We start from the raw sequence: 13,441 nt of genomic DNA, 5'->3' as shown, positions 1-13,441 counted from the left end.
GAACATTTTAGGAGACATCTAACATAACCACATTGCTGTTATCACAGTCCAACAATAATTCCTTAATATATCCAGGCAAAGTTCAATTTTCTAGTTATCTCAAGTAGCATAAGTGATTTTTTGCTTCCAGGTGTTCTTAAAAGAAACCAGGTCATTTGTCCTATAGAGTTTCCCACAGTCTGAATTACTGAAATCATCTCCTTAGGATGGTTTATCCAGTTTCACAGTGTTCTATACTTTCTGTAAATTGGCAGCAGGATCCAAAGTTTTGATCTAATTCTGACATCATAATCCACAAGGAAGCTCATGAAAGTGGACTGTTCGTTTGGTTTGGGTTTCTGGTTTTGTGATGTTAACAGCCCATCCATTAATTCACTGGGACTATAAAAATGGTGATACTTTGATTCCATTATTTTTATTAAAGACTTCTCTAAAGGGAAATGTTCTTATCTTCTGATTTATCCAGTATAGCAACAGTTTTAAAACTGGAATCCATTCTGTGGACATGAGAAGAGCCACAAGCTTTCTAAGCCATGCCAACACATTATACAACTGAAAAGGTTTCTCAGACACCATGTTGAAAACTAGTTGTGCTTTTCAGAGATGTCATTGGATTTCTCTATGACCTCTCCCCTAATAAATGCAGAACTTGGGTTCAAGTTCTTGGGAGTAAACTGACTTCAACAGATCAAGTAGGAACTCAGAAAAAAATGTTCTGTGAAAAGCAGTGGAATTTTAAATTGCTGATAATGTCCTGTGCTGTTGTTTTTCTAGGTTTCAGTGGACCGGGTCTTAAAGACCCTGAAAGAAAATGCCAATAAAGCCAAAAGCTTACTTCTCACTACCATACCTCAAATAGGATCCATGGAATGGTCAGAAACCCTCCAGAACATGAAGGTAAGTATCCTCTCCATCTGCAAGCAGACACTTCCATAGACTCTCAGCTGCCCTTTTCTCTAATTTGCATTGGACCCTTGGTCCATCTGTTCATGCATTTTATACTAGACTAGATGTTTTCTACATGTTTTCATGTCATTTACTAGCATACTAACCATAAATGGAAGAGAGATATATTCTGGCTGGTAGTGCAAGAGCACTAAAAGTTGAGGTGAAGGAGTTTTATTATCTAGTCTATCAGGTTCTTGACACTGTCCTGCTTTGCAGTGTATCCAAAAATTTTACTTCAGAAGATTGGTAGTGTTTGCTCTGTACACATATTACACTGCAGACAAGGCTGTTTTCTCTTTGGCTGCTGCTGCTAAGTCACTTCAGTCGTGTCCGACTCTGTGCGACCCCATAGACGGTAGCCCACCAGGCTCCCCCGTCCCTGGGATTCTCCAGGCAAGAACACTGGAGTGGGTTGCCTTTTCCTTCTCCAGTGCATGAAAGTGAGACGTGAAAGTGAAGTCGCTCAGTCGTGTTCGACTCTTAGCGACCCCATGGACTGCAGCCCACCAGGCTGCTCCATCCATGGGCAGATCTGTGCTAAGCACTGGCAGCCTTTAAAGCCAAAACACTGGCATACAATACCAAAATGGTGCCAGGGACTGTCTACTTATAGTTAATGTTGCATCAGACAAATTAAGATAGTAATAAACATGTGGAGGGTTGCAGATTGGCAGCTTTTCAACTCTAGTATTAATTCCCAGAATATGATTTGAACTGATTGCTGAGCTCAGATGTGTGGTTTTTATCTGGACCTCTTGTGTCTCTTGATTAACCACCTTAGATAATGGGTTGGCTGAAATTGATCAGATGTTACATTCACCTAGTATCCAAAGAGGGTAGCCAGCATATCCAAAGGTTTCCTAGAATACATCTCTACTCTTAGGTCTTAGAGTTGAGAGAGGGTTTGAAAAGTTGATAAAAGCCCCTCTCAACCTGAATAGCCACCGAGGAACCCTGGAATGACAGCCACTGTTTTAGTGTGGTGACAGTACTGTGGTAGTAAGTGACTGCCGACTGCTGGGCGTGGAGGAGCCATGATTTGTAGTTTGCTGACTGCCATGGTATAAATGCTCTTGCACAGCCCAGTTCAAGCTATCAACATGAAGCCACTGGTAAGCTGGGAAGTGATATACATAATGAGTTTTTACAAAGCTGGTACAAGCAGGCTCCAGAAAACCAGTGTAATAAAATGTCTCTCAGCCTTGAGGACTGGCAAAGCCAGGAATACTGGCATTTTGTACTCTGTCTTCCCTGCTGCTGCTGCTAAGTCGCTTCAGTTGTGTCCGACTCTGTGCGACCCCATAGACGGCAGCCCACCAGGCTCCCCCGTCCCTGGGATTCTCCAGGCAAGAACACTGGAGTGGGTCGCCATTTCCTTCTCCAATGCATGAAAGTGAAAAGTGAAAGTGAAGTCGCTCAGTCGTGTCCGACTCTTTGTCCGACCCCATGGACTGCAGCCCACCAGGCTCCTCCGTCCATGGGATTTTCCAGGCAAGAGTACTGTCTTCCCTACTAGATTTTAAATCCATAAGGAACAGGAAACACATCTGTTGGTTTCAGCCTATCTACTCAGGAGATAAATGTTCTTTAATGATAGGTCCTTTCCCTCATGAATTATTTCATCGTAATTGAAATATAGGCAACTCTTTTTATATGGATGAAGAAAAGGGGAACAGAAAATCAGTTCTAGGAATTGGAGAATGTCACTTTAAACTAGAGACAGTTACATCTGGTGAAACGTAATGAGTGTAATGTGACTGAACAGTATGACTTTGGCTTATCAAAACAAACACACTGTTAACTGGCAGGAAATGTGATTCATTCTTTTGGTACTGCTGAGGCTGTTACCTGCTGGATGGGATGGTGAGGTTTGGGGTTTGGGTTTTTTTTGGTTTTTTGTTTTTTTAAGGTTTCTGATCCTTGGTCAGAATTTGACTAAGCCAATTTGACCATAGCCCCTTGAACTTTCAAAGATAATTTGTCAAAGAATAAATTTATTATTTCAGCTTCATTTTTAAGTAAAAATATTTGGATAGCAGATTGGTGTTCTCTATTCCTTCTGTGAAGCGTCTGAAAATGTGTGTAAAACGGCATTTTTTAAGCGGGTTAATATGTGTAGAAGAGAGAAAATGAAGAATTGCTACTCTAGACAAAATTAAGAATCATGGCCTCCATTCTGTAACATATAAGGAATACCACACTAATAATCCCTTATTCCAAGGCAGTATTTTCAGTTCTCTGAATACTGAAGTGTGTATCATTAATTCACTAATTCATTTCAGAATCACTTAGTGAGCACCAACTATATGTCAAGCTATGGTTTACACAGATATGTAAGACACTGTTATGGAGAAGCTCCTAGTCTATTTGGAGATACTCGCATATTAAAATTTCAATGACATTTTTCAGCAGAATAAGACAAAGGCTAGGGGTTGGTGTATAAAATATGTCCCAGTGGATGTAAAGGGGCAGGGGTGGAGATAAGTGAGAATCAGAACAGTCCTCTGAGATAAACATTCTAAACCTCACTTTACATGAAAGGAGAATGAGGAACGAACAGTTAAAAAAGAGTTATGCTCAAAACTCCATATGTGGTTAGTGATTATTATACTTTCAGTGAACATGAGACTTTTCTGGAGAGTTTATCAAGTATATATATCCCATGAGTCCTCACTTTATAAAAATCAAAGTGAAAATAAGCACTCCAGGTGATTATCATGCCCCCAAGCATGAGAATCCCTGCCTGTACTAATTGTTTGATTAATCATAATCTGTGCCTACTTCCTTTCAGAAAATGGCCCAGTTTTCTGTTATGTTACCAAGACATTAAAACAGCATGGCTGCCCAGGAGACTTTGAAATTCCAGTCCTTTTGGGAATTCCTGCTTGAGAAAACATAGAAAAGATATACAGCTTTCATGCCCTTGCTGCCCAAGAAAGAAGTGATAAGACATTGCACTCATCAGAGATGCCTTCTCAAAGACTTGGACTGCTTCAAATAATTGAAGGAAAGCAAATTACACTTCCAGAAAAGAAAAAAAAAAAGAAGACGCCTTTCACCATTCCCCTATTAAATTTGTAACAATAAAGGTAGTCAGTAATATTCCTATGCTGCCAAGGAATTTGAAGAAGAAAAGCTCTTAGACTATTTACTGGTGTGACTGTAAGTTGGTATAGTCTTTTTTGAGGGCAGTTTGGTAAAATGTATCAAAGGCTTAAAAAATACTCTTTGTGCTGGTTAAACTCCTAGGAATTTATCTTTAAGGAATTATCAGAGATACATATAAATAATTATGAATAAAGAAGGATGTATAACATAGTTATCATAGCAAATATTCAAAACAATCTGAATATCTAACAAATGGAGGTAAATCATGGTCAAGCTCTTAATTAGATTGTGAAGCAGCCAACTGAACATCATAGCTTCACATAATGTACAAAAGACATTGTTGCTGTATAATATGGAATGAGGATATGTAAGCATTTTACAATACTGATTTTGTTTTAAAATTCTACATAGTTATGTACAAAGAATAGAAAGAAATATATGCACTCTTCTGTTACTGTATTTGGGAAGAGGGATACTGGATAATTTTTTATTTTATTTTTTCCATTTCTTCACATTTTTCTACAATGAATATAATCGAATAGTGAAGTTTTAGAAATAAAAATGGGCTTAAAAAGATCCAGTTCTTGAAAACCCACTGTTTTTGGTAATGCAGCAGAAGTTAAAATGGCACTGCTAAGAGGAGTTCTGTTTAAGTTCCATCTTTATATTGTTAAAAAGACCATTATGACTGTATGGTTAGAACAGTATTTGGGTTTGCAACAATGTGAGAAAAGCTGAGTGTTTAATATGGAGCTAATCTTAAATTCTTTAAGAGACCATATACATACATTATAGTGTGTGAGATATTTTTAAAACTGATATTTGACTTTTTGTTTCTACACCTTTTCATGATTTGATGAATTATTTTACATGAGTTGAGTTTTTTTAAATAAAAAAATGGAAGCTTCTTACTGTTTTTTTATTCTTAATTTTAAAGGAATGTGGTTTGTTTTCTTATCAGAGAGAGATCATTTTTCCCTCAGAATTACTCCTCACTGTAGTCTGTTAGTCAGTCCTTTAGTAATGTATATCTCTTGCCTGTTTAAAGAGAAGGTAGAATGTGTTTATGTCTAAGGAATTGTCTTCAAGATAATGAGCTGCTAACTGTAAATAATAAACCAGTTACCCTTCAGCATTAATACAGAGCTGTTTGGGTTACATGTAAGTATGGCTCTTGGACTCTGATGCAGCATTTCAGCTCTGTGCATGAGACAGCCACAGAGGATGTGATGAATCTGAACCCAGGGTTCTCTGGCTCTGTACACCATGATTGTTTTCACTACCCTGTAATATATGCTATGCCTTACTATCCTTCTTTCTTGGTAGACATCTGAGGATGTCAAGGCCGAAATGTAGGCATTTTTCTTGTTCCTTCAAAAGTACGGTGGTTTCCAAATTCAGTTCAGTTCAGTTCAATCATTCAGTTGTGTCCGACTCTTTGTGACCCCATGGACTGCAGCACGCCAGGTCTCCCTGTCCATCACCAACTCCCAGAGTTTACTCAAACTCATGTCCATTGAGTCAGTGATGCCATCCAACCATCTTATCCTCTGTCATCCCCTTCTCCTCCCACTTTAAATCTTTCCCAGCATCAGGGTCTTTTCAAATGAGTTAGTTCTTTACATCACATGGACAAAGGATTGGAGTTCCAGCTTCAGCACCAGTCCTTCAAATGAATATTCAGGACTGATTTCCTTTAGAATGGACTGGTTGGATCTTCTTGCAGTCCAAGGGACTCTCAAGAATCTTCTCCAACACTACAGTTCAAAACATGAATTCTTCCACAGTCAGCTTTTTTTATAGTCCAACTGTTACATCCATACATGACTACTGGAAAAACCATAGCCTTGACTAGATGAACCTTTGTTGGTAAAGTAATGTCTCTGCTTTTGAATGTGCTGTCTAGGTTGGTCATAACTTTCCTTCCAAGGAGCAAGCGTCTTTTAATTTCATGGCTGCAGTCACCATCTGCAGTGATTTTGGAGCCCAACAAAATAAAGTCTGACACTGTTTCCACTGCCTCCCCATCTATTTCCCATGAAGTGATGGGAGCAGATGCCATGATCTCAGTTTTCTGAATGTTGAGTTTTAAGCCAACTTTTTCACTCTCCTCTTTCACTTTCATCAAGAGGCTATCTTTAGTTCTTTGCTTTCTGCCATTAGGGTGGTGTCATCTACATATTTGAGGTTGTTGATATTTCTTCCAGCAACCTTGATTCCAGCCTGTGCTTCATCCAGCCCAGCATTTCTCATGATGTACTCTGCATATAAGTTAAATAAACAGGGTGACAATATACAGCCTTGACGTACTCCTTTCCCAATTTGGAACCAGTCTGTTGTTCCATGTCCAGTTCTAACTTGCTTCTTGACCTGCATACAGATTTCTCAGGAAGCAGGTCAGGTGGTCTGGTATTCCCATCTATTTAAGAATTTTACAGAGTTTATTGTGATCCACATAGTCAAAGGCTTTGGCATAGTCAATATAGCAGAAGTAGATGTATTTCTGGAACTCTCTAGCTTTTTTGATGATCCAGTGGATGTTGGTGATTGATCTCTGGTTCACAGTTCATGTATTGCTGAAAAAAAAAAAAAAAAAAAAAAGAGCTCAACTGGAATTCCATCACCTCCACTAGCTTTGTTTGTAGTGATGCTTCCCAAGGCCCACTTGACTTCACATTCCAGGATGTCTGGGTCTAGGTGAGTGATCACACCATAATGATTATCTGGGTCATGAAGATCTTTTTTGTACAGTTCTTCTGTATATTCTTGCCACCTCTTCTTAATGTCTTCTGCTTCTGTTAGGTCCATACCATTTCTGTCGTTTATCGAGCCCATCTTTGCATGAAATGTTCCCTTGGTATCTCTAATTTTCTTGAAGAGATCTCTAGTCTTTCCCATTCTGTTGTTTTCCTCTATGTCTTTACATTGATCACTGAAGAAGGCTTTCTTATCTCTCCTTGCTATTCTTTGGAACTCTGCATTCATATGGGTAAGTCTTTCTTTCCTTTTCTTCTTTGCCTTTCACTTTTTTTCTCAGCTATTTGTAAGGCCTTGTCAGACAACCATTTTGCCTTTTTGCATTTCTTTTTCTTGGGGATGGTCTTGATCATCGCCTCCTGCACAATGTTACGAACCTCCGTCCATAGTTCTTCAGGCACTTTATCAGACCTAATCCCTTGAATCTATTTGTCACTTGCACTGTATAATCGTAAGGGATTTGATTTAGGTTATACCTGAATGGTCTAGTGGTTTTCTCTACTTTCTTCAATTTAAGTCTGAATTTGGCAATAAGGAGTTCATGATCTGAGCCACAGTCAGCTCCCGGTCTTGTTTTTGCTGACTGTATATAGCTTCTCCATTTTCAGCTGCAAAGAATATAATCAATCCGATTTCAGTATTGACCATCTGGTGATGTCCATGTATAGAGTCGTCTCTTGTGTTGTTGGAAGAAGGTGTTTGCTAGGACCAATGCATTCCCTTGGCAAAACTCTCTTAGCCTTTGCCATACTTCATTCTGTACTCCAAGGCCAAATTTGCCTGTTACTCCAGGTATTTCTTGACTTCCTACTTTTGCTTTCCAAATTATAGAAGTTATTTTCTTGATTCAGTAGTGTTTTATTTCAACATTTTTAACTTCTCAAATGAAGTATACAGTTCACTTACTTTGTTGCCATCATTCACTCCTTAAGCAAAGCCAACAATATAATTTTCCTCATAGCTCATCCTTGAGGACTTTGCTGACCATTTCTCCCTGGAATACTTCTCAATTCTATGGTTCTTCACTCCTTTTCTTAGCTACAACAATAAGTAAACACTGTGATGAGCTCTGAGTATGTCAGAGTTTCTCCAGAGAATGATAGGAATATTAGAAAAGTTCTAGCTTAGCAACTCAGCCCCTTAGAAGAGTGCTGAATTACTAATTAGTACATCCGCATCTACATAAAAATATTTTACTGGCATTGTGAGCTGCTTATTTTTATTTTGCATTGTTTTTCATGATTTTGACAAGTAGATAACTAGAATAGTTCATAGGCAGAGTGTTAACCAAAGAGTGGAGAAGGCTGGAATAGTAGGGTTACATTTGAGAACTGAAAATACTTTGCAGATTAGCTTCAGTGCATCCTGGATTTGTTCATAACAGGTCAAAACTTAAGAACGGCTAAAATTCTCAGTGGTGTGGGGAAGTTTAAATAAGGTGCATTAATTCAAGTCAGTGTCTTTATACACCAGTATAGAACAATGTCTATGACAAAAGTAGAAATCAGAAAATTATGTGAAATGAAGCAGTTTGTGTTTGTGAATAGCGTATTTATGTTTTATGGCCACAAAGTTTCTGGAAAGAAGCTGAGTGACCACCTCTGAGGTATGAATCAAGAGACCTACTGTCTACCTCATACCTTTCTGTACTGTTTGGACTTTTTACCATAAGCATCTACTTAGTCGATGCTTATATGTTTTGAGGAATGGAGAATAGAGACCTTGCTTTGTAGCAGTTTATATAAAATAATCTCTTTAGCCTGACATTGATTTCTGTTAGGTCATGTCCAGGTCAGTGTGTCCAGTTCTGGGCACAGTACTTTCAGGGGAACTCTGACCAAAAAGGACCAACAGAAGAGTATAGGAACTGGGAAAACAATGCCCACATATGTAATGGTGGAAGCAACTGAGTATGTCTAACCATTTAAGAGAAAATCTTATGTGAGCATTTCAAATATTTAAAAGGCTGTCATTCAGTTATAGACTAATCTATCTCACTATTGAGTAAGCCTCCATAAAATCATGAAACATCTTTTTATTTATGAGATCCTTTGTTCCTTGAACTTACTATCACAAGATCAATCTATATTTGTGTAAGTGAAAATCTGATCTTATTTTTTCTACATAAAACCTTCATCAGCTCTTCATGAACCTTCCCCTCCATGTCAACTTTCAGCAGGTAACTTCAGTTCCTTATTCACTGACAAAACTGAAGCCTCAGCAGAGAACTTCCAGGCATACCCCCCTTTACCATTCCCCAAACTCTTTTCTCCTCTCTTGTTATTTCTGACAATATACATATCAGCAGGACCTGGAGGGCTTCTTAAAACAGACTACATGGCGCCACCCTAGAGTTTCTTTTTTAAAAGTCTCAGTCTGGGACATCGTAATCTGGGGTTTGCAGCCATCTTGAAATTATACACACATTTCAGTCCTGGTGTCTCAGTCCCCCTTTCTATCTTTGTGTCTTCCAGCCTCTACTGAGCTTGTTGACTGGTGCTCCCAACATAACCCATTCCACTGGTGGACAAAGGATACTTAGAAAAAATTCTTTCTCTTAAATTTTGAAATTAATCTACCTGTAACTTTCATTTATCCTTCTCTGGAACTGTTCAGGCATCATCTAATCTCTTCCACACAGCACAGTTCTAATATTTGATGGCAGTCTATCTGTCCTCCCAAGAGATCTTTTGCCTGAACATCCTTAGTTCAGTTTCTTTTCCAGTGTTCCTGAAATAAAATTACATTTGATACTGTAAGTTTAAATCTACAGCACAATGGCATATGTATATATTGCAAACAGTACTGCAGTTAAGTTTAGTTAGCATCCATCACCTCATCAATTCAGTTGCATTCAGTCGGTCAGTTGTGTCTGACTCTTTATGACCCCATGGACTGCAGCATGCCAAGATTCCCTGTCCTTCACCATCTACCAGAGCTTGCTCAAACTCATGTCCATTGAGTCGGTGATGCCATCCAGCCATCTCATCCTCTGTCATCCCCTTCTCCTGCCTTCAATCTTTCCCAGCATCAGGGTCTTTCCCAATGAGTCAGTTCTTTGCATCAGGTGGCCAAAGTATTGGAGCTTTAGCTTCAGCATCAATCACCTTAGTTACAGAAAATCACCATAGTTACAGAAAAAAATTTTTTTCCTTGTGAGGAGAACTTTTAGGACTTGCTCGCTTCAGCTCAGTTCAGTCGCTCAGTCGTGTCCGACTCTTTGTGACCCCATGAATCGCAGCATGCCAGGCCTCCATGTCCATCACCAACTCCCGGAGTTCACTCAGACTCACGTCCATCGAGTTAGTGATGCCATCCAGCCATCTCATCCTCTGGCATCCCCTTCTCCTCCTGCCCCCAATCCCTCCCTGCATCAGAGTCTTTACCAATGAGTCAACTCTTCGCACGAGGTGGCCAAAGTACTAGAGTTTCAGCTTCGGCATCATTCCCTCCAAAGAAATCCCAGGGCTGATCTCCTTCAGAATGGACTGGTTGGATCTCCCTGCAGTCCAAGGGACTCTCAAGAGTCTTCTCCAACACCAGAGTTCAAAAGCATCAAATCTTCGGCGCTCAGCTTTCTTCACAGTCCAACTCTTACATCCATACATGACCACTGGAAAAACCATAACCTTGACTAGACAGACCTCTGTTGGCAAAGTAATGTCTCTGCTTTTGAATATGCTATCTAGGTTGGTCGTAACTTTTCTTCCAAGGATTAAACGTCTTTTAATTTCATGGCTGCAGTCACCATCTGCAGTGATTTTGGCACCCATAGCATCTTTCAAATACATCATAAAGCACTATTAACTATAGTTATCATGTTATACATTACATCTCCAGTACTTATTTATTTTATAACTGGGAGTTTATACATTTAACCACATCCACATAATTCCCCTATCCTCTACACCCTACTTCTGGCAACCTCAAATCTGATCTGTTTCTATGAGTTTAGTGTTCTATTTTAGATCCCACATATAAATGAGATCAAACAGTATATGTCTTTCTCTGACTTATTTCACTTAGCATAATTCCCTCAAGGTCCATCAGTGTTGTTACAAATGGCAGAATTTCCTTCGCTTTACGGCTGTAGCATATTCCATTGTTTCTATATATACCACATTTTCTTTGTTCATCTCTCAGTGAGTACACAGTTTGTTTCCATATCTCAGCTGTTGTGAATAATGCTGCAAAAAAAAAGGACATGGGGGTGCAGAGATCTCTTCAACATAGTGATTTTGTTTATTCTTGCAAACATCCAGTGTTTCCCATAATGACTGTACCAATCTACATTCCCACCAGCCTTGCACAAAGGTTCTCTTTTCTCTACATCCTGACAAGCATCTGTTATCTGGTTTTTTTTTTTTTTTTTTTTTTTTTTGGAGGATAGACATTCTGATGGAATGGCTGACACGTAATCTCACTGTGGTCTTGATTGCACTACCCTAATGTTGAGCACCTTTTCATGACCTTTTGGTCATCTGAATATCTTAGAAAAATGTCTATTCAGGTCCATTGCCAATTTTTCAATTAGATGATGATTATTTTGCTATTCAGTTGTATGGGGTTTTTTATATATTTTGAATGTTAACCTCTTGTCAGATACATGATTTGCAAATATCTTCTGCCATTCTGTAAACTGCTCTTACATTTTGTTGACTGTTTCTTTTTGGCATTCAGAAGCTTTTAAATTGGGCATAGTTCCATCTGTTTACCGTTGTATTGTTGCTTGTGATTTCAGTGTCATATTCAAAAAATCACTGCCAAGACCCATGTCAATAAGTATTTTTCCCAAGTTTTCTTCTAGGAGTTTTATGGTTTCAGGTCTTACATTTAGGTCTTCAATTCATTTCAATTTAATTTTTGTGAGTAGTATAGATATAAGATAGGGTTCAGAGTTTCTGATTCAAGACGTCTGAGATAGGGCCTGATAATTTACATTTCTAATATAAGTTCCAGGTGACACTGAAGCCACAGTTTGAAAACTGCTATCATACTTACTGGATCTTGTAACTCTTACGTAGTCAAAGATGTCACTCTGACACTTGACCCTCTTTAAAAATCAAACCATCTCTCATTACTGGATCATTGCACCTCAGTGCACAAATATGCTATTCTTTCTCCCATTAAAAAAAAAAAAAAATACTTCTTGACCACAATTCTGTTTACTGATTGTCTTAATGCTTTGACTTTCATTGAAATATGACCTCTTGAAGAGTTATATATTTTCACTGTCTCCAACTTGTCTTCATTCTTTGTTCAGCTCACTCCAAATCAAATTTTGCCAGCAACCCACTTCCAATACCACGAAAATTATTCTCAAAGTCATCTCTAGTAAATCTAGGTCAACTCTCCAACTTCATCCTTTTCCTATCAGCAGCATTTGATACATTTATCCATTCCTGCTATTTGATAAACTTTCTTCACGTGGCTTTCAGGGACATCACACTTGATTTTTCTTCTATGTCGATAGCTGCTACTCAGTCTCCGCTGTTCCTCCTCCCTAATCTTTCAACATTACCTGCCTCAGGGCTCAATCTTCGGATTTTTCTATCTTCACTCATACTTTGGGGACCATTTCTCATCTGCATCCCAAATCTGCCCTCCCTGCAGAGCTGGCAGTTCCTTCCTTCCAGTTACTCAGACCAAAAACATGGAGTCATCCGTGCCACTTCAAAAGCCATATTCACACCAGGAAAACTTTATTCACTCTGCCATCAAAACACATCTGGAAACTATTCCTCACAGCATCTACTGTTTCTACCCTGATCTGAGCTACTCTAATTTTTATCTGACTACTGAAATAATCTTCTAACTGGTCTTCCAGCTTCTACTCTTCTCCATGAGACCTGTACCTTTCCCTTATCTCTCTGAATTCCTTCCTAACTATCCTCAAAACTCACTCTGCTCCATACCACCAATCTTACTTTTCCTATAACACACCAGGCCTTCTCCTCCTTAAGTATTTGCTTTGTGTCCCTCTTCCTGAAAAGTTACCCTGGATAAACATGTGGCTCAGGCTTGCAGCTCCTTCAATTCTCTGCTCAAAATAAACCTCGATAGGTCAACCTCAACCATCATATCTTAACAGAAAGCAAAGATCCTCACTCCCCTACACACCCCCAGCATTCCTGGCTCAACTTTTCTTTTTTCTCCATAGCTCTCAATGTTCCCAACATATGCTAGTATTTGTGTTTGCTTATTTGTTTTTGTTGTTTGCTGATACCCTCCCCCTACTGCCTTCTCTAAAATGTAAACTCTGCAGGAATCCTGTCATTCATTGATACATATTCCAAATGACCAGAACAGTGTCTGTCCAGCACTTAGAAGGCTTTCAGCCAATACTTTTAAATGTACAGTTTCCCCTTCCTTATCACAAGCCCTGCATGTTCTAACATTTTCTGGCCTACTACAGCCTCTTCTCTCACCTCCCACACCTCATGGCACTCTAGATCAGAGCTAGCCTATAGAAATATAATGTGCACCAATATGTAATTTTAAATCTTCTAGAAGCCACATTTAAAAAGTAAAAAGATAGTGGAGGAGCTGTTTGGCAGCAGCAGCGCCTCCTGCCTTCCTTTCCCACCATCCCACATTAGAGTGGAAGAGACCGAGCCTGGCACTGTAA

At 39.1% G+C, this 13,441-nt stretch overlaps 1 protein-coding gene across 1 annotated transcript in view; it reads left to right on the top strand.

The window, feature by feature from the left end:
* Positions 1-4,963, top strand: part of MTAP (methylthioadenosine phosphorylase) — a 46,936-nt gene extending 41,973 nt beyond the window's left edge. Inside the window, exons 7-8 of the mRNA XM_055577914.1 lie at positions 775-897; positions 3,740-4,963. Coding sequence (XP_055433889.1) covers positions 775-897; positions 3,740-3,778 — 162 coding nt within the window. The 3' untranslated portion in view covers positions 3,779-4,963. The remainder of the gene's footprint in view (positions 1-774; positions 898-3,739) is intronic.
* The last annotated feature ends 8,478 nt before the right edge of the window (positions 4,964-13,441 follow it).

Source organism: Bubalus kerabau, chromosome 4, assembly GCF_029407905.1.
Source record: "Bubalus kerabau isolate K-KA32 ecotype Philippines breed swamp buffalo chromosome 4, PCC_UOA_SB_1v2, whole genome shotgun sequence".
NCBI classification, from domain to species: Eukaryota; Metazoa; Chordata; class Mammalia; order Artiodactyla; family Bovidae; genus Bubalus; species Bubalus kerabau.
Note: the sequence above shows the minus strand (reverse complement) of the source record. Positions and strands in the feature narration are given on the sequence as shown.